Genomic DNA, 22,209 nt, shown 5'->3' with positions numbered 1-22,209 from the left:
AAAAGAACATATTACCTTACACTTATATTTAATTGGTTATTTTATTTTGTTTTATTTTAAATATGTACATTTGCAAGTTACACAGCAAACAGTAAAATACTCAAACAATGATAATTTACATATTCAAGGTATTCAAAATAAGAACTTAATGAATATACAAAGAAAATATCAAGATATCACATACAGTAAGCATTTAGCTATCACAGAAAGTTGAGCTGCCATATTTTAATATCAAGTAACTCAGAATTTTAAACATGATATATTTATACATGTTTTACTTTTGATTTACACTGAAACAAAATAGCTGAAAACATACAACTTGTGTACAGATTTACATAAAATTCTAGGCTGGTACAAATGTACATGAAAATGAAAGCTCAAAAAGCTTATTTCGGGCAGAAGAATTGGTATTTGATACATACAATATCAACAGTATTGATTGTAGGTGTGTCAAGAAATATAAAAGTAAAATTTAATAATGAAAATATTGAATCGACCAACGCTTTTTGAATCTTAAAATTACCCTGGTGGGATATAAATTCAGATTTCCGACATAATGAAAATTTCATATTAGAATGATATAAAACAATGTTATATTATACAATTATTGACTTGTGACCCATTGAATATGATGTGATATTCACCGGCAGATGACATATTGACCGAGGCGATAGCCGAGGTCAATATGACTTTCCGCCGGTGAATATCACATCATATTTAATGGCTCACTAGTCAATAATTGTTTTATTATATGAATAGTCTAATTAATAAAAAAATCACAAAGTACAACCTTATATACATGTACAAATTTTGCCTCGTTGAAGCGCGGGAAAAAAGACGCACGTGTTAGGCGTGCAACGAGTACTCGAACGCTGCGCATACAAAAATAATTCAAGTTTATACTCATCATTGCAGTGTAGCCTTATAGTATAATAGAAAAGTAATGATATTTCAATCGAGAAATATGCCATAAAGAACAAAAAGCAACAATTATATTTAAATCAGCACGCCTAAATATCAGTCTACGGTGTATGATCATTGAATATGAGTCTCAATCTATTTTTACACTGGGAAAATCCAATTGAGCCAGTCAATATGATACTACACCCAGTGAATATGAGTTTATAAAAAGTTCTGTTGACTACTGTTTGGACCAATGAGATTGCAGCTATTTTTAGATCATTTAATAAATCGTTATAATATAGATTTCAAACAAGGAATTATTTTATAATATTGTACATAGTTATTTGCCTTCTTATTGCTGTGTGCTTCATATTGCTATTGCTATATTTGGTAAGATTACTTCTTTTATAATTACTCCCGTATTTTTCCCGTTCAAGTTATCCTTGCATTCATTGTACTTTTTAAATAATAATTAACTTTTTTTCTTTTGTTTGATATATTTACGGCGTTAAACTGTGGGGTGTGCATACGACGTTGGGGGTTGTTGGTTTGCAGCTGCCCCGGATGAAGAATATGGCGGGGGTTGTAATGAATATACTGGTGTTCGTACATATGGTGCAGGTGTGACGACAGAGGTCGCTGTAACACCAAAACAAACTTTGTGTAGAATGTAGCCAGCACCAACCAGCAGGGCTATACCAACACAAGCCCCAATAACGGCGCCCACGATAAGTAGCGTATTGTCAGTTTCTTCATCTGCAAAAAAAAATGACAAGGTAATGTATCTTTAAGAACGATATTTCAGACGTAAGACATATCAGACATACAAAATATCAAGTTTGCAATGAAAGTAAAAATCTAAACACGATAAAATGATTAAATATTTTGTAATAATAATTAAAAAATAAACCTTTTTCTTCGCATACATTGTTGATACATTCAAGAGAAGTGGTTGCACACGTGACACTGTCATCACAATAGCCGCCTAATTGACCATCTGTAAAATTATAGTAAAAATGAAATTTGAAGTTTGAAAGATTAACTAGCATTCATATATAACTATCTTGAAAATATTTAAATTAACTTACTTATTTTGAACTTCATAAAACTCGAATATTTACGATTTTTGACTTTGCTCTATAAGCTACACTACTTTTTTTCTACATTAGAAGATTTGTATATATGTATGTGTGTGTATGCGTGTGTGCGTGCATGCGTGCGTGTGTGTATGTATGTATGCGCGTGCGTGCGTTTATGTATGTATGTATATATTTTTTAAATGAACAAAAAAATGAAACGAATTGCAAAACTGATCTTTTTTCTAATATTACTAAATAAGGGGTCCTCATTGATATAATAATAAATTACCCTGTTTACAATATATGCCAATCACGTGATATCCGTCGTTGCAGACGACACAGATTTTATCGTCCTGTAAACAACCACCATCTGTGATAGCGCTACATTCCGCGGAGTCTATGCACGAACCACCAAGTTCTCCAGCTGTAAAAAGGCAATTATCATGCTAAAAATACTTTAAAGTAAGCCATTTAAGTAAAATACCAACAGAAATTGAAATAATTCACCTTAAAAAACATGAAATCATTTACCAGTAGAAATTGAAACATCTTACTATCAAAATTGAAAAAAAGTTTTAAGAAAATGAAAGCATATACCTAGGGAAATTGAAATAATTTATTAGCAGAAATGGGAAAAAATACCAGCCTGTTTTGAAATAATTTACCAACAAAAATGAAATAATTTACAAGCAGAAATTGAAAAAAAAAACTAGCATATTTTAAAATAATTTACAAACAAAATGAAATAGTTTACTAACAAAAATGAAATAATTTACTAGCCAGAAATTGAGATATTTTACAAGAAAAATGAAATAATTTACCAACGAAAAAATGATATAATTTATCAGCAGAATTGAAATATTTTACCAACAAAAATAAATAATTTACGAACAGAAATTGAAATACTTTACCAGCTGAATTTGAGATATTTAACCCACAAAAATGAAATATTTTACCAACAAAAATTCAAGTAATTTAACTTGAGAAATTGAAATAATTTTTAAGCAAATATTTAAAAAATTTACCAGCAATTAAGATAATTTATGCAGCAGAAATTGAAATAATTTACCAATAAAAATTATAATACATGCAATACACATAGAGAAATGTATATAATACCAGCAGGAATTCCAGCTAATGGATCTGCCACGGTGCCATAAAACTGTATACTCCAGTAATAAAGATTCATACCTAGGTATAGATTTTAATATATTAGAATTCATCTTATAGTCTAGTCAAATAGTATACAAACGTGCCAAAAATAATTGTTTTATTTCATTGTTTAACGCAAGGTAGACCCGTTCTTGACAAAATATTGTTTTATGTGTCGACGTTACCAGAAAATGTTTGTAACAACAAAATGTTTTCTTGTATTTATACTAATGGCATCTGATTTATGTATACACAAATCTACTTTATATCATCATTTTCATGATAAATTAACATAGATCTATACTATATTATAAAACTTTTATATCTCATAATGAAGCTGTTTTTCTTATCATATTTCTGGTGGTTTTTTTATGTGATTTTAGAAAAAATATATAAACGCATCTATCAATAAGATAAACATACTTGTTCCACCGACTGCATCTGACATAGTTAATGTCCAGTCACCTTTCGGGTTTTCGCCCCATGTATGAACGGACATAAAATCCCAGGTTATTGACGACGACGACAAATCATTAGTTCTCGATCTAAATATTTTACTTCGGGTACCCGACGGGGAGTCAATGAAGAATTCAACATTTCCTCGTCTCGAGGCACTGTATCTTATGGAAACAATCACGTGCTCTAGATAGCTTATGAAACACTGGCTGGCAGAGTACGTGCTCACTATCGATGACGTCACTGAATTTCTTTAAAATATATGAATACAAAACTTTCAAAACGCACAAAAGTGTTCTAAATCAGCCACTATAGGTTTAGTGATTGATTACTATTATTTAGTTCAATAAATTGTATAGAAGTTTTAAATAAAACAGAAAAAAAACAAGAACAGCACGATAGCGTCAGTTTCTTTACTTTTGGGATAATAATACACATTTCATTATATTCTCCCAGTTGATTTAGTAATTATAATGATTTGTTTATCTAATTCATGACTTCTTACGACTTGACAAAAAACCTATCAACTCTTCCAATGAAATATAAATTTTCCAATAGGGCTGCTTTAAGAACTATTTGGAACGCATTAGAAATGAACTGGCCTTATTCTTTCTGACATTACAAGTATTATATTCATATTAAAAGTATATTTCATTAAAACATAATATTCTGTATAATAATGATAAGATCAATTTACATATCCACGTTAATTTGTGTCGATGTGCAGATTGTACTAGAAGGTACATTTTTCCAAGATGGCGCGTTGTCCACCATCGCCTCAGCGTCCATTAACCCGAATCCGAACCAATGACTTACTACAAGTATAGGTTAGTTACAATTATTATTAGTAAGCATGTGCAGTTAAATTGATGGAGCGCCTGTTCTGCTCTTTACCACTTATTTAATTTTTGCTTATCAATAAACACTAACCAATTTAGTTTTTGAAATAATATTTTTTAACACTGATCGATCAAAGCCCATTTACTAGAATAAATTATGTTGGAATAGATTTGAAATATTTGAATAATTACAACATGAATCTATATATGCTACATCATGTTTCTATAATATACCTGTTTTACCAGCAGCATTCGTGTAGAAATTTGCGTCAGCATGTAGACCTAAAGATATAGAATATTCAACCAACATATGCTGCATGTCTCTCCAGGTCAATGCTGGACTGAAAACAATAAATGACTTATTTATTTTGAAGGATGGATGAGGAAACATTTAGTACATATTGCTATACTTGCTAGACAATACTTGACCGTATTGCATGACAATTTTAAAGAGTGGTAATTATCAAAGATGAAAATGAATCGGATGCAAAATTATGTATTTTATCATACTTTGCTTGTAGTGTTAATGCAAATATTCCGGAAGCTAGAGGGCAAGCTGATGAGGTCCCCGAGAAGTTATTCACACAGGTGTTACTGGGTCCTGTTGTTGCCTGCAAAATAAAAAATAACTCAGTCATATACACAACGGGGTTTAAACTTTTATACGAGTCTCGTTACAGTGTTTTAAAGGGAAAATATTATATAGTCTGAAGATATACAATAAAAACTCAACAAATAAACTATACTTTCATAATCTAATGCGTGTAAAGGAATAAAATATAAGATTAAAACAATAAAATATTAAAATAGACCTAACAATGGAATCAAAATTTTCAAATTGTAATATAATACATGTACTAAATAAAATTTCAATTTTGAACAGTAATCATTTGAAATTTTAAAAGTATATTCTAATTTTTGGTGCATTCGATTATCATTTATGAATATATAAATGTGTATAATGTGACTATATTCAATATAATTCCATAAATTAGCACCTTTACAAATTAGTTAGATAATCAAAGGTCCAAGTACTATATAATTATGCAATGTTCAAAAATATCAAATTAATGCATTTACAATTCGTGCGTTTGGGAAGTCACCACTGTAAGTTGCGGCAAGAATAGCTGTACAATGTTCGGAGTACCAAGTCGGCGCAGATGTCTCCGACACGGCGGCAATAGCTATCGTATAAATACTATTAGAATATCCGTCGGCATTACAATCATCAGAATCTCCTCCGTTACCAGACGCCCACGAATATATCACACCCTTACCCCCTCTACCCTGTAACCATGGAGATAATGTTAGTTTTAATGTTTGGATATAATAAATACATTTGTAAAGATTCATTCAATGCTTCATCAAATATATTTATTAATATTTACTCAAAGATATATTCTATAAATATTGACTTAGATATATTGAATAAATTTATAGATATTCACTCATAGATAATTTAACATATTTAAGAAATAATATATCCCAAACTTTGATTTTATCGCTCAATGACATCACTGTTTGGAGTTCGGATACGAGGAATTATATCACGAGCGCGTAGCCCGAGTGATATAATGATGCGCATCCGAACGACAAACAGTGATGTTAGCCAGCGATAAAATCACCGATTTAGATATATTATTTCGATTTCAACACGACATCAACAAATGAATGCTGTCGTACCTGATATTAAGCAAAATTGCGCCTGATTGTTTCCGTACTTATTGTCAACGCGTCGGATTTTATAGTGGTTACGTCACATGTATAATGATTACGTTACATGTCTATATAAGAACGTCAAACAGTGATTTTATAGCAAAACAACACACACTTTCGGTTCTTCTATGTTCAATAGGGAAAAAATGCGGGTCGTGTTAGAATTATAAATATTCACTCAAAGATATATTAAATATATACTTTAAATATTTACTTAAAAACCCAGACACAATGACCTTACGTTTGAGTCTTGATAGACAATAATATTACAACAAAACGTTTACCTCAGTCACCCCTGTTTGTAAAGCTTCCCGTTGTATACTGGCTAGTGAAAAAAACGTTTCGCCGTCATCGCTTGGACCCCAGCTGTTACTATATATATCGATGCTCGCGAGCTCGTGCGTTAACGCTAAAGCTTCGTCTGCTTCAGTAACAGAGTACGTGTCATCTAAAATACGTATTGCTGTAGAATAAACGTAAAATACTATTATAATTTTCCTGAATATTGTCAGGACTATTTCTAAGCAGTTCATCGAAAGGAAGATTCACTACCAAGAGGGCTATGTTAGTTGTTTCGATGAATTTTTACAAAGTTACTGTACAGTATGTCTTTTTAGTTTTTCAGACTATTTCCTAGCAACCAATAAGAACATTAAAACATCAGGTGTGCACGTCAGTAGCTCTTTAAGTTCAATATATTTTCAGGAAGTAATGCCCCTTCTTTATGCTTTTTTTCTAAGCAATTAAGCAATCCTGACTACCAAGTAGAGTGCATATTATATAGCAGACTTATATTCTAGAAAACACTTATAAATAACTATACGTAACGTGTTTATATGTGTAAGCATGTACTTAAGTCGGATCATCTATGACTGCTTTTATTTCGAAGGCTGGTTTAAGTGTACGTGAATTTAATACGCCCCTCAACGTAAGTATTTAATATATATGAAAAAATCGCTAAAAGGTACTAGTAAGTAGCTTATACATCTTTACCTGGTACGGAAGCCTCATATGCCACGCCCACTATACAAACCGTATTCTTGACAGCTGCTACAACACCTGCACAATTTGTACCATGTCTGTAACAGAATTATCCCCAATAACATTGGTTCAAATATCAGACCTTTTATGCTAAACGCTAAACATTACTATTCAAATTGGATTTTAACATGCTGCTTCATGTACGGCACACAAGCCCAGTCTGTGAAAAAAGCTAGCTCACCACTGAGAGTGCTTTGGTTTATGCCTTTATATGTGGGATATTTTCCTATATGTTAATACATCATCTTTAGTTTTTGCAAATTGTAATGCTCATTATGAGTATTATGGCGTTCTACCAACGTCGTTACAGATTTAAAGACACTTTTTTAAGAAAGTCTTTACGATGGAAATTTTTCGTGTTGCAACACATGTATTAAAAATGCATGACTTAGTTAAAAACTTCTATTCAATGATAAATTAAAGAACCATGATAGAACATGTACATAATGTATTTCCATTTTAGATTTGATAGGAAAATAACATATAAACCAAGTACCCATCATTGGGTCCTACGTGTGATGGATCAACACTGTCATATATGTAGTCATAACTCAACCCAGCATTCTAAAATAAAAATACAAAAGTTAATATTTTTTAAATATTGGCAATTTGAATTATTTTAATCATTATAGCATTATTATTTAATGATATAGAAATTGTAATTGATAATTTCTTTCATATCAATTATAATCGTTACACTTCCAATTCCCACTCGACAAAATGAAATAAATAAACGAACACTAGCAAATATGCTTTATATCATTCCATCGGAATTAAATTTTTCTAAAATGAGTATGTGCAATTTCCATGTCTCTTGTTTGAAATTGATATTGATATGTTGAAAGTAGAGGAGTAGCTACCTTTTATGAAGAAATGAAATAATTACAAAACTAGTTTTATGGCCTAACATGTCAGCAATATGGGACCATGATTTATAAATTTTAAGGACTTACATAGTTACCAGATAGATCGCCATGAACAACATCAATACCGTCATCCACTATTGCTATGGTAATACCACTTCCGGTGAAACCTTTGTCCCACGCATTGTAAACATTCATACTTGGATTTTGACTTGTTTGCTGTTATGAAAACGTCAATTAGTATAGTATCATACTTAAAAATATGCGAGCATGCACAGGAGAGAAAATGCCTGTAACATTACTGATTTGAAATGAGACGCTTCAGTGGCGTAACTACCGATACGCCAATACGCACGGGCGTATAAAAAAGAAAAGTTTCGAAAAAAAAAATTCAAAAATGAAATCATTAATTTGGGCGTAGATCAACATATTTGTAGCTGCTAATTGATTCTACAGGTATGCTTAGGATGTTACCTTATTCGAATATGCGTTACCTTTTTATGTACAATCAAAAATTCAATTATGAAGAAAGGGGGTGAAAATATGATATTAACAATTTCTTTGGAATTTTCTCTTTTTTCAGCTTGAGTTAAGCGTTATAATGCTAAATAAACCTCGTCAAAATCCAAATAAGGCAAAGAATATGTCCAATATATTACAACCATTTTTTTTTTCAGATGAATCGAATCAGTGGAAAGTAAATATTTATTTCATTTTTTTACATTTAAATCTATATGAAAAATTAAGATCTTGATTGCAATTTGGCGTTTGCAACACAATGGAAGGGAGTTAGTAAAATATAAGCTGTATGGAATGTCTTTTTATATTTTAAGTTGTAACTATAAATCAGTATATTATTTTTAAATTAGTAATATTCATTCAACTTATATTCATTTTAAATGATGTATAATAGCTTTGACACTGTGAATCAGATCTTTGCAGTGAACTATTGACAACATCCCTCGTCACAAATCAAATTAAACTTTTGCTTATTTGACCGTAAAAAAGAATACCAGTATTTATAAAATATATCACTACAGAAATTTGTTTCTACTGTATTATTTTATTGAGTAAAAAAACTTTCACACTTCTGACAACAATGACGTATATATATAACCATATAAGACACATCATGTCTAAATTATTTATTTTCGCCGACTTTAGATAACAAATTGGCGAGTTCGTTTATACCAACAAGCTTTATGTGCGTGAGGTATTTAACTTCGTAATGAAATAACTTAAATGTTTCAAATGCCAATTGAAAGACTAGAGTTGAGAACAAAAATGTTAAAGAAAATATTCATTGTCTACAACATTGACTAAATACGCATTTAAAATATTTTAAGGAGAAGCTAATTGATCGTGCTATACTATTTTTTAGCTGTGAATACGATAAAATCTCGTTACACTAAACATTTAAGCTGTAGTGTTTGTACTGGTCATTTAAAGCTTATATCTCACGTTAAGTTATGGTGAAACAAAAGAAAAATAACAAAGAAAAAACTAAACTTGTTACAAAAGGATATAAACCCCATCTTTTTAACAAAAGAGATACCGGACTATGTTTTGTTTTTTTATAACAAATAACTTTGATATATCTTCAATAGCGTACACGTTAGACTTCGTGCTATTTATTTTACATTCAATATAATCATTGATGTACTTGATGATATTTTTATAACTATAGATAAAGACAATAGTAGTACAATTAGATTTAATATCCCATAAATCCTTAGTTATAGCACATAGCTATATTTGATATATAAGTCTCTGTTGATCCTCTCTGGCAAAAAACCGGCACTCGGCGTACACTCATAATAAGCCAAGGCACGCCCCTGCGCTTAAATCATACTTCACTTTTCTTCCAATAATGGCAACACAAATTTTAGAGACGTGTTTATGTAATTAGACTGAATAGTTTAAATACAAGAAGCTTTAGTAAATATCATAGAGTGGAAAGATGAAATAACTTTATTTTCAGTAAGCGAAAATATCACTAAGAACTTACCAATTGCCATTGATCAGACCATTTGGCATCGCTGATTGGAACAGCTTTTTTAGTTCTATGTTGAGGGGTTAACTTTTGAATTCCAATCTGAAGCCAAAATAAATTCTCTGCATACAGTATACTCCGAATTCATACAAGTATTTCCATTTAAAACGTTAGCTAGTAAAAGTATACATGGAATGACTAACGATTTACGTTCATGTCCATATATATATATTTAATTTCATTCGTACTGTATGTTATCATTTTATATCACTAATTTTGTTTCGAATAAAATCATTTTTAATTGCTGTTCATGAAAACAATTCATTCCTAGAGCGCCTAGAACAAATGTCTTCCTCACAATGAACATCTGAAACATCTGTCCTCAAATAAACATCTTCAACAAATATCCTACTCACAATAAACATCTATAAATAACGATGAATACCTAAAACACTTGTCCTCACGATGAACATCTAAGACAATCAGAATTAATAACCCAGCCCAACAGCGACAAATCTCCTAATAACCTAACGATAGACGTCTGGAACAGTGATACTATTGTACAAATCTTCATACCTTATGTCCTTACCTCATGACCAACATGTAGAATAAATATCCTTACCTTAAGACCAACGTCTATAACAAATGCCCTTACCTTAAGACCAACGTCTATAACAAATGCCCCTTAAGACCAACGTCTATAACAAATATCCTTACCTTAAGACCAACGTCTATAACAAATGCCCTTACCTTAAGACCAACGTCTATAACAAATATCCTTACCTTAAGACCAACGTCTATAACAAATGCCCTTACCTTAAGACCAACGTCTATAACAAATATCCTTACCTCAAGACCAACGTCTAGAACAAATACCCTTACCTCACGACCAACATTTGGACAAATTTCCTTTCCTAAAGACCAACATTTGAACAAATGTCCTTACCTCACGATGAGATTCGATAAGCTGGTCTATATCAACCGAGGGCGGAACAATAAACTTACCTCACGATGAGATTCGATAAGCTGGTCTATATCAACCGAGGAAGGAACAATAAACTCATAACTGGTGAGAACCTGAAACAGGTAATGATTACATCTATGCCGTACTAAAACGATGTTTCCTCATATGATAGCACGTCTGACTTGTAATAAGGCAGACAAGAAATTGATTTTTAAACAAAACTGATCACATATCCATCACTTCTTTTACAAATCTGGCATAAGCTAGGGAATATGACTCCCATACGAAGAAAAATGATCCTCACATAGAATAGCGACCCCCTGTAGTATAGCGACCGCCCCCTCCCATCCAAACTATAAAGCCCTTATTGGACTCGTTAAAAGATACATTGTCAATATAATTTTCCTCAGATGGAAAATGTGTAATGTCACATGTCCGTGCTTGTGACCGAATCTTTTCACTACTATCGGACGGAATGGTTTCTAGCTACTATAACCGTAGCCTATCCTCATTCTGCAGGAGAATATAAATGAACTTGATCTATACATAAAGAGTAGAGTATTAGCATTTTCTACAAATGACAACGGCTAGGGTCATTCGACTGCAGCACGATTTATATGCTCAAAGGTAATAAAACTATTAGGCTATCGACCACATCACTTCGCCTTATTTTTGGGGTACATGTATAAATGGGTACTTATGAGTATCTTATTCGTCATAAAAATATAAAGGATTTTTGGCATCACTTTTATAGTTTTTATAAAACATAGTCCTTTAGCATGCCTCTATTGTTTTTTAACATTCTAGAAAATGGAATATTTTCTTCTTTAAAATGAGACCGTTAGCCTTTTCTTAAATTCTGACCAGATACCGTTTCCAGTTTCAAAATGCTTACGTAACACTGCACTCATGGTAAATATATAAAGCAGATATGCTAATATGAAAAGGAAAAACTTGGAAATATCTAAACAACATCAACCGAAGTAGGTTTAGCTCTATTTTTAGCTCGACTATTCGCAGAATAATCGAGCTAATGCAGTCACCCATTTGTCGGTGTCGGCGTCCCTGTGGTTAAGTTTTTGTATGTAAGCTGGTATCTCTATAACTACTGAAGGGAAGGGAATAAAACTTCACACACTTTTTCTCTGTGATTATCTAAGATGATTGGCACAAGTCCCATAACTCTGATTTGCTTTTTTATATAATTATGCCCCTTTTCGACTTAGAAATTCTTGGTTAAGTTTGTGCATGTAAGCTGGTATCTCCATAACTACTGAAGGGAATGGATTGAAACTTCACACACTTGTTCTCTGTGATTATCTAAGATGATCGGCACACGTCCCATAACTCTGATTTGCTTTTTTATATAATTATTCCCCTTTTTCTACTTAGAAATTCTTGGTTAAGTTTGTGCATGTAAGCTGGTATCTCCATAACTACTGAAGGGAATGGATTGAAACTTCTCACACTTGTTCTCTGTGATTATCTTAGATGATTGGCACAAGTCCCATAACTCTGATTTGATTTTTTTACATAATTATGCCCCTTTTTCCACTTAGAAATTCTTGGTTAAGTTTTTGCATGTAAGATGCTATCTCCATAACTACTAAAGGGTATGGATTGAAACTTCACACACTTGTTCTCTGTGATTATCTAAGATGATTGGCACAAGTTCCATAACTCTGATTTGCTTTTTTACATAATTATGCCCCTTTTTCCACTTAGAAATTCTTGGTTAAATTTTTACGTGTAAGCTGGTATCTCCATAACTACTGAAGGGAATGGATTGAAACTTCACACACTTGTTCTCTGTGATTATCTAAGATGATCGGCACACGTCCCATAACTCTGATTTGCTTTTTTATATAATTATTCCCCTTTTTCGACTTAGAAATTCTTGGTTAAGTTTGTGCATGTAAGCTGGTATCTCCATAACTACTGAAGGGAATGGATTGAAACTTCTCACACTTGTTCTCTGTGATTATCTTAGATGATTGGCACAAGTCCCATAACTCTGATTTGCTCTTTTACATAATTATGCCCCTTATGATTTTTGCCGAGTTATGGCTATCATGAGACACAATACTATGTCTAGTTCTGCATCTCGGTGCATTGCTGTTTTGCTTTTCATGATTTTAATTTTGAAATTTGTCCGGACTACTCCTGTAATACCACTAATGTAATTTCAATGGAACTTTACAAGATTGACCGATAGCTCAAATTCGTGTGCATATTGCACACAGTTTTTTGTTGAATGATTTTTTGCCGAGTTATGGCTATCATGAGACGACACATGTCATCACAGATGTCCCTTGTGTTGCAATAAAATAGAATAATTGTAAACCTTAATAAGTGCAGTGGTTATAGCGTTCAGCTTATAAAAACAGCATTTCAATTTCGAACATGTTTTGAGTGCATTATCAATATGAGTTTATTTCCAAATCATTTTATATAGTATGTATTCATTTCCTCTTTTTTAACAACATTGATTCGTGTATTAAGAGTTTCATAAATGTTTATTCTTTGCTAACTTGAAGGTAAATCATAAATCATAAAAACTTCAAACCAATTATTATTGCACATTTGTTGGTTTCTATTTACACGATATACATGCATATGGCTTTAGTTTAATAATATTTTATTGTATAAATATATACACAATATACAATTTCATAATTTTACAGACATAATCAAGTGAACATACAAAAGGGTTGGGCCAAAAGTTCTAACAACATTATCGTGGGCCATGCATATGGCTTTCTTTGCTCATGATCAGCCATTTATCACCCTATTAAGCTGACTTCAATTATGCTGAATATAAATTAGTGTAAAACTTCATGTTCTCAGGAAGCACTGTCTTAATGAAATGTAACATTCATAAATTACATGTAAATTGAAAAGTAACTAAGAACAACATTAAACGACTTTTTCGGGTCCAACGAACGCTTTTACACACTAAGCATAACCAGGGTCTTTCAAATGGAATCTATTTGAAAGACCCTGTCATAATTGTGTAAGGGTGCAGCTTTTAGAAAATTCAGATTATAAATGTATGCTTTACTTGCGCGGAATTTGTTACTTTCAGTACAATAAAATTGAATTGATAAAGATTTGATTTTTCTCTCAGTCAAAATACCTAATTACATATAAAAAGATGATTGCCTTTATAGCTGAACTGTATAGATGAAGGCAAAATGTGAAGAAAAAAGAAAACAAAAGATTAATTGCCTCTTTTGGGCTTTGAACTTGCACTTTACCGAAACTCAGTGTTTCCACTAAAAATGAACACTTTTTCGGATAGTAGAATTTCCATTAGACAATACTTAGAATTTCATTTTTATAAGATGTCCTTTTTATAAGATGTTCGCTTGTTCTTAGCGGACCTATCTTACCGTTGTTTTGTCAGCTGCTGTCGCGAGGGTATCAGCAGCAGTACCGAAAGCAGCAACAGGCACAACAACAAGTATACGCATAATATTACAATGTCTTTATAGAGTATGTAAGGTGGGGCCAATATTTTACAGATAAAAATAAGGTGTAATTATTTTATATATAAGGGGGTCAGTATCTTATAGAAGAGGGTCAGTATTTTATATAAAATAATGACAGATGACATTATTCTATTGGGGTCACTTTACAACGTTACACCGGCTCTCGGACCCTTATACGGAGAATGGAGCGAAAAGATGATCACTTTCTTTCTTGCATCATCATTACAAACAGAATAATGGTTGTGGTTATATAATACAGAGACACTCAAAAGACTACCCTTCAGAAACAATTACGCTGGTGAAAGTTTTCATTCATATTGTGACGTCACGAACGTCATTTTGTTTAATCATCAGCGTGCGCCAATTCGTGTACCCCTTTTGATTAAATAATTGAAATGTGACTTTTAAATACCATTATATGTTAATTTTAAGTCGGCTATGTTCAAAATGTTAAAATAATACCTTCCTCCTTAATTTGAGACCTAGTTTATCTTCTAAATCAGCTGGCGGTCCATCATAAGACACCAATATACTGTTACTAGTTCCTTTTACCCGAGATGAAAATCCACCCGCAATAGAAAATACAACGATGAAAATACTTAATTGTAAACGCATATTTTTTGAAATACAGATAGTTTTCCAAGCTTAATTTGTCCTCTGCTTAATTTGTCCTCTGCTTAACCATATTAATATTAACGTTTAAATCAAAGACTATTTTAATCAGATAGGATTTTTTTTCAATGTGCGTCCGAACACTTCGGTGACCTTCTAAACAGTATAATATTTTTTTGCTATGGTTAGTTGATCTTATATCGATTAAAACTTCTCACAGGTTATTTTAATTTAGTAATATTGACATCATTTATTTTAAAGATAGCATTCCATACCACTAATGGACAAGGAGATTTCCAGTTACAATGTATTTACCTGATGTGGCCTGTGATAAAAAAACAAGAAAATTTCCATATATTTACCTATAGCCTGATATAAATGACAAGGAAATTTCCATAAATTTACCTTAGTCTGAGATAATGGACAAGAAAATGTCCATATATTTACGTAGCCCTAGATAATGGACAAGAAAATTTCAATATGTTTACCTATGGCCTAAGATAAATGACAAGGAAATTTCCAGACATTTATTTACCTATAGACTGTTATATAGAGCAAGTAGATTTCCAGATATTGACTTACAGATTGTGATGAAGTACAAGCAAAATTCCAGAATGGACTGAAAACAATAAAATAGATTTTTATATATATTAAACTACTGATATATCCTAAAGACTGTGATAATGATCAAAGAGTATTTCTTTTTATTGCCTCACATACTTAGACAAAGGACAAGGATATTTTCAGATATAAAATTTACCTAAGACTAATATAAAGGACGAGGAGATTTCAGACATTTACTTATAGACCGTGATAAAGGACGAGGAGATATCAGATATTTACTTATAGAACGAGATAAAGGACGAGGAGATTTCAGATATTTACTTATAGACCGAGATAAAGGACGAGGAGATATCAGATATTTACTTATAGACCGTGATAAAGGACGAGGAGATATCAGATATTTACTTATAGACCGTGATGAAGGACGATGAGATTTCAGACATTTACTTATAGACCGTGATAAAGGACGAGGAGATTTCAGATATTTACTTATAGACCGTGATGAAGGACGATGAGATTTCAGACATTTACTTATAGACCGTGATAAAGGACGAGGAGATATCAGATATTTACTTATAGACCGAGATAAAGGACGAGGAGATTTCAGACATTTACTTATAGACCGTGATAAAGGACGAGGAGATTTCAGACATTTACTTATAGACCGTGATAAAGGACGAGGAGATATCAGATATTTACTTATAGACCGTGATAAAGGACGAGGAGATTTCAGATATTTACTTATAGACCGTGATGAAGGACGATGAGATTTCAGATATTTACTTATAGACCGTGATGAAGGACGATGAGATTTCAGACATTTACTTATAGACCGAGATAAAGGACGAGGAGATATCAGATATTTACTTAATGACCGAGGTAAAGGACGAGGAGATATCAGACATTTACTGATAGACCGTGATAAAGGACGAGGAGATTTCAGATATTTACTTATAGACCGTGATGAAGGACGATGAGATTTCAGACATTTACTTATAGACCGTGATAAAGGACGAGGAGATATCCAGATATTTACTTATAGACCGTGATAAAGGACGAGGAGATTTCAGATATTTACCTTATAGACCGTGATAAAGGACGAGGAGATTTCAGATACTTACTTATAGACCGTGATAAAGGACGAGGAGATTTCAGATATTTACTTATAGACCGTGATGAAGGACGAGTGAGATTTCAGACATTTACTTATAGACCGAGATAAAGGACGAGGAGATATCAGATATTTACTTATAGACCGTGATAAAGGACGAGGAGATTTCCAGATATTTACTTATAGACCGTGATAAAGGACGAGGAGATTTCAGATATTTACTTATAGACCGTGATAAAGGACGAGGAGATTTCAGATATTTACTATAGACCGTGATAAAGGACGAGTAGATTTCCAGATATTTACTTATAGACCGTGATAAAGGACGAGGAGATTTCCAGATATTTACTATAGACCGTGATAAAGGACGAGGAGATTTCAGATATTTACTTTTAGACCGTGATAAAGGACAAGGAGATTTCAGATATTTACTTATAGACCTTATAAAGGACAAGGAGATTTCAGACATTTACTTATAGACCGTGATAAAGGACAAGGAGATTTCGGATATTTACTTATAGACCGAGATAAAGGACTAGGAGATTTCAGATATTTACTTATAGACCGTGATGAAGGACGATGAGATTTCAGACATTTACTTATAGACCGTGATAAAGGACGAGGAGATATCAGATATTTACTTATAGATCGAGATAAAGGACGAGGAGATTTCAGATATTTACTTATAGACCGTGATAAAGGACGAGGAGATATCAGATATTTACTTATAGACCGTGATAAAGGACGAGGAGATATCAGATATTTACTTATACACCGTGATAAAGGACGAGCAGATTTCAGATATTTACTTATACACCGTGATAAAGGACGAGCAGATATCAGTCATTTACTTATAGACGGTGATGAAGGACGAAGAGATTTCAGATATTTACTTATAGACCTGATAAAGGACGAGGAGATTGATTTCAGACATTTACTTATACACCGTTAAAAAGGACGAGGAGATATCAGATATTTACTTATAGACCGTTATGAAGGACGAGGAGTTATCAGATATTTACTTATAGACCGTGATGAAAGACGAGGAGATTTCAGATATTTACTTATAGACCGTGATGAAGGACGATGAGATTTCAGATATTTACTTATAGACCGTGATGAAGGACGAGGAGATATCAGATATTTACTTATAGACCGAGATAAAGGACGAGGAGATATCAGATATTTACTTATAGACCTGATAAAGGACGAGGAGATATCAGATATTTACTTGTAGACCGTGATGAAGGACGAGGAGATATCAGATATTTACTTATAGACCTGATAAATGACGAGGAGATTTCAGACATTTACTTATAGACCGTGATAAAGGACGAGGAGATATCAGATATTTACTTATAGAACGAGATAAAGGACGAGGAGATATCAGACATTTACTTATAGACCGTGATGAAGGACGAGGAGATTTCAGATATTTACTTATAGACCGTGATGAAGGACGATGAGATTTCAGACATTTACTTATAGACCGTGATGAAGGACGAGGAGATTTCAGATATTTACTTATAGACCTGATAAAGGACGAGGAGATATTAGATATTTACATATAGACCTGATTAAGGACGAGGAGATTTCAGATATTTACTTACAGACCTGTCAAAGAACGAGGAGATTTCAGATATTTACTTATACACCGTGATAAAGGACGAGGAGATTTCAGATATTTACTTATAGACCGTTATTAAGGACGAGGAGATTTCAGATATTTACTTAATGACCTGATAAAGAACGAGGAGATATTAGACATTTACTTATAGACCGTGATAAAGGACAAGGATATTTCAGATATCTACCTATAGGCTACGAAGAAAAATGAAAGTTTTTATATTGATCTATTGACATTTGCCTTCACACTGTTATAAAGGGAATAGGTATGAGTATTTTTCTGTATTAACCAGCAAACGGACATAAAGGACAAGGTGTCCTATAGACTGAAGTAGAATATGATTTGGTACACATGTCTGTGTTTAGAAGTGTCATGTGTGTGTCATGTCAGTATGTGAGTTTGTTCTTGATGTGTCATGTCAGTGTGTGAGTGTGTCATGTCAGTGTGTAAGTGTGGTTCATGTAAGTGTGATAAAAGTGTCATGTATGTGTCATGTCAGCGTGTGAGTTTGTCTTGTGTGCGTCATGTCAGTGTGTGTGTCCTGTTAGTGTCATGTCATTGTGTGAGCGTGTCATGTCAGTGTGTGAGTGTTGTGTCCTGTGTGTGTAATGCCAGTGTGTGAGCGTGTCATGTCAGTGTGCCTGTGTGTGTCATGTCAGTGTGTGAGTAGTGTCATGTGTGTGTGTCATGTCAGCGTGTGAGTGTGTCATTTGTTTGTCATGTCAGTATGTTAGTTGTGCCCTGTGTTTATGTTAAGTCAGTGTTTGAATGTGTACTGTGTGCTTCATGTTGGTGTGTGAATTGTGTCCTGTGTGTGTCATGTCAGTGTGGAGAAGTGTCATGTGTGTGTCATGTCAGTATGTGAGTTTGTTCTTGATGTGTCAGGTCAGTGTGTGAGTAAGCGTCATGTTAGTGTGTGATAAGTGTCATGTATGTGTCATGTCAGCGTGTGAGTTTGTCTTGTGTGCGTCATGTCAGTGTGTGTGTGCTATTAGTGTCATGTCATTGTGTGAGCGTGTCATGTCAGCGTGTGAGTTTGTCTTGTGTGCGTCATGTCAGTGTGTGTGTGCTATTAGTGTCATGTCATTGTGTGAGCGTGTCATGTCAGCGTGTGAGTTTGTCTTGTGTCCGTCATGTCAGTGTGTGTGTGTGCTATAAGTGTCATGTCATTGTGTGAGCGTGTCATGTCAGCGTGTGAGTTTGTCTTGTGTCCGTCATGTCAGTGTGTGTGTGCTATAAGTGTCATGTCATTGTGTGAGCGTGTCATGTCAGCGTGTGAGTTTGTCTTGTGTGCGTCATGTCAGTGTGTGTGTGCTATTAGTGTCATGTCATTGTGTGAGCGTGTCATGTCAGTGTGTGAGTGTTGTGTCCTGTGTTTGTCATGTCAGTGTGTTAGCGTGTCATGTCAGTGTGTGAGTGTTGTGTCCTGTGTTTGTCATGTCATTGTGTGAGCGTGTCATGTCAGTGTGTGAGTGTTGTGTCCTGTGTTTGTCATGTCAGTGTGTGAGCGTGTCATGTCAGTGTGTGTGTACTGTGTAAGTTGTGTCCTTAATAACTCCAGAAGAAATAACTAGTTTTTGTTAACCTTCAATGTTGAAATTGCCATTACAAGAGTCATTTTTCTAATTTTATCATACGAAAGATTGTTAGTATTTTTATGGAGAAGCGGGGTATCGAACTCGCAACCGCTAGACTTGTACACAGACAGTGTTACCACTGCACCACAGCGCCCGCTCTGATTTATACATATTTTGGAAGTCCCTATATACATTAACACATAAGTGACTATGCAATTGAATTTTAACACCTAAACAGGTAATATAGAGTATTATTATATAATCTATAAATAGCTTTGAAATGCCTTTCCATGATTGGCTAACAAGCAACTTTTTGTAAAAAATAACAGAAATAAATAAATAAAATATCCACTGGTTAGGTAGCCAGTGTACTAACCACCTGTCGAACAATGAAATTTTATCCACTGGATAGCTGGCCGCTGGTTAAGGATTTAGCCAGTGGATAAGCTATCCATTGGTTAATTTTAACCAATGTTTTGAACAACCCGGTCAAGTAGGTTAACAAACCAATTAATAAAAAACAAAATCGAGATTTTATACAAATTGATATAATTTAACTAAGCATACCCGAAAAAAACTTCTGTTTATAGTACAGAAAACATAGTTTTAGCATGCTTTCATAGCAAACACACATAACAAAGATCTATTTTTACACGTTGTGAAAATTGGAACATTTTTTAAATCTTATCAAACGAAATTCCATAATTTCAGTGCTAAATGACCATTGAATGCAATATTCTTCAATAAAAAAGTCCTTCCTGCTTGACAGGGTATATTTTAATAGCAATATAAAGTAAAAGACAGGCTTAAAGGGTGCATTGTGGTCTAGTAGTGCATGTAACACTGCCATGAAATCACTAGTTTTTTTATACCTCGCTACTTGAACATCTCGGATATTTCTTGTGGAAACCAAGAATACGTACACATATATTTTAGAGACTTCACTGAGGTTTCATAACATAACAGGACATGGATGTTTTTTTTTCGAGTTTTTTTTTTACAATGTACCAATAACTTGTGTGCAAAATTGTAGACTATTCATTCACTCGTTTTTACCAGAATAATCATTTGTAAAGTGAAAATGACTTAACAATAACAAGCTATTACACGCTTTTTCAATTAAATTCTGGGTATATACATGTATGTTTATAATTATTCTACATATTTTCCCGTTTAAATTGCTCAAGTTAATCAATATCAGGTTGTTTTTTTTAATTTTTATGTTTTAAGCTCTTGGACCTAAGTATTTATCTTGATGTATGTATCCGTAAGGTACTTTCATACCAATAGGTACTATTAGAAACAAATAAATCTGAGGGAGACTTGTCTTAATAAAACTTGGATATTACAAGAGCTGTTTTAAGAAATACGATGTCGTATGGAGACTCTTAATAATCTTTCATATCAACCTTATGAAAAACTTGTTCCTTAACAATTAATACCATTCAACTTACGAACGGCTGAAGTAATGGTTATTTCTAATCAAACTGTTTGAAATATAGTTAAAACTGTTACCCTACCCACCCATCTGAAACACTTATTTTACCAATTTCTTGCTAAAGTGTCCCCCGTAAATTTACTCAATTTTCAAAGTTTGTCCATTTTTTTTCAGAAGTATATGAATAGATTGATCTTGTTAAATTTTAAATAGTTTAACAGTGCAGTTTAATTTAATGAGACTTCAGGTACCAAATTTGTAAAAACATTGCATTAGTTAGCCAATGGATACCAATCATTTTTTCTTTGAAAAGAGGATCTGAATGATACATAAACAATGTTAAACAGGAGGGTCATGATGGCCATGAGGTCGCTCACCTGTATATAGGCCCCCGGATTGGGGCCAGTTAAAACCCCAGGGCTTTTATTTGAACAAACTTGGAAGACACCCATTAGAAGATGTTTCATGCTGTGAAGTTTTTACTACACACATATAATGAAAAACAATGATCTTCCCTCTGCGCCCCCCCCCCCCCGGCAGGACCTATTTTATCCCAAGGGCTTTTATTTGAACAAACTTGGTAGATAGTTAAAAACAATTACAACCCTCGAGCGGGGCCAGTTTTGACCCCAGTGCTTTTATTTGAACAAACTTTGTAGACACTAACTAGAAGATGTTTCATGCTTAATATCTAAACTCTAGCTATTTGGGTTTTTTCAAAGAACATTTTTAAGTTTTTGCTATACACATATAAGGAAAATCAATGACCCCTGGGGCTGGGCC

At 33.2% G+C, this 22,209-nt stretch overlaps 2 protein-coding genes across 2 annotated transcripts; one reads left to right on the top strand and one right to left on the bottom strand.

Moving 5' to 3' along the window:
• Positions 1-14: 14 nt before the first annotated feature.
• LOC132717936 (furin-like protease kpc-1) lies at positions 15-10,151 on the bottom strand. Its single transcript, XM_060701524.1, has 14 exons — positions 10,058-10,151; positions 8,140-8,268; positions 7,683-7,750; positions 7,139-7,224; positions 6,430-6,608; positions 5,510-5,716; positions 4,940-5,040; positions 4,664-4,770; positions 4,288-4,405; positions 3,558-3,841; positions 3,102-3,173; positions 2,272-2,406; positions 1,814-1,900; positions 15-1,659 (listed from the first exon to the last, which is right to left on the bottom strand). Exons 2-14 carry the CDS (start codon positions 8,245-8,247, stop codon positions 1,412-1,414), a joined length of 1,800 nt encoding a protein of 599 aa, XP_060557507.1. The 5' UTR covers positions 8,248-8,268; positions 10,058-10,151; the 3' UTR covers positions 15-1,411.
• A 5,263-nt stretch (positions 10,152-15,414) lies between these two features.
• LOC132717917 (uncharacterized) lies at positions 15,415-18,250 on the top strand. The gene is made up of 5 exons (XM_060701501.1): positions 15,415-15,436; positions 15,917-16,087; positions 16,211-16,423; positions 17,390-17,731; positions 18,105-18,250. Exons 1-5 carry the CDS (start codon positions 15,415-15,417, stop codon positions 18,248-18,250), a joined length of 894 nt encoding a protein of 297 aa, XP_060557484.1.
• Positions 18,251-22,209: the final 3,959 nt, after the last annotated feature.

Source organism: Ruditapes philippinarum, unplaced genomic scaffold (assembly GCF_026571515.1).
Source record: "Ruditapes philippinarum isolate M1 unplaced genomic scaffold, ASM2657151v2 ctg357_1_1_1_1, whole genome shotgun sequence".
Lineage (NCBI taxonomy): Eukaryota > Metazoa > Mollusca > Bivalvia > Venerida > Veneridae > Ruditapes > Ruditapes philippinarum.
This window is presented reverse-complemented; position numbering and strand designations above follow the sequence as displayed.

What these genes read in the sequence shown, in the direction of transcription:
- LOC132717936 (XM_060701524.1), bottom strand. Translation starts at nt 8,247, where the DNA reads ATGAATGTTTACAATGCGTGGGACAAAGGTTTCACCGGAAGTGGTATT. An exon ending in TACAAACAGGGGTGACTGAG is followed by an intron (nt 5,717 to 6,429) that starts GTAAACGTTTTG and finishes CCATGGTTACAG; the next exon opens with GGTAGAGGGGGTAAGGGTGT. An exon ending in TGGCATATATTGTAAACAGG is followed by an intron (nt 1,901 to 2,271) that starts GTAATTTATTAT and finishes ATAATTTTACAG; the next exon opens with ATGGTCAATTAGGCGGCTAT.
- LOC132717917 (XM_060701501.1), top strand. Translation starts at nt 15,415, where the DNA reads ATGTATTTACCTGATGTGGCCT. An exon ending in CAGATATTTACTTATAGACC is followed by an intron (nt 16,088 to 16,210) that starts GTGATGAAGGAC and finishes ATTTACTTATAG; the next exon opens with ACCGTGATAAAGGACGAGGA. An exon ending in CAGATATTTACTTATAGACC is followed by an intron (nt 16,424 to 17,389) that starts GTGATGAAGGAC and finishes ATTTACTTATAG; the next exon opens with ACCGTGATAAAGGACGAGGA.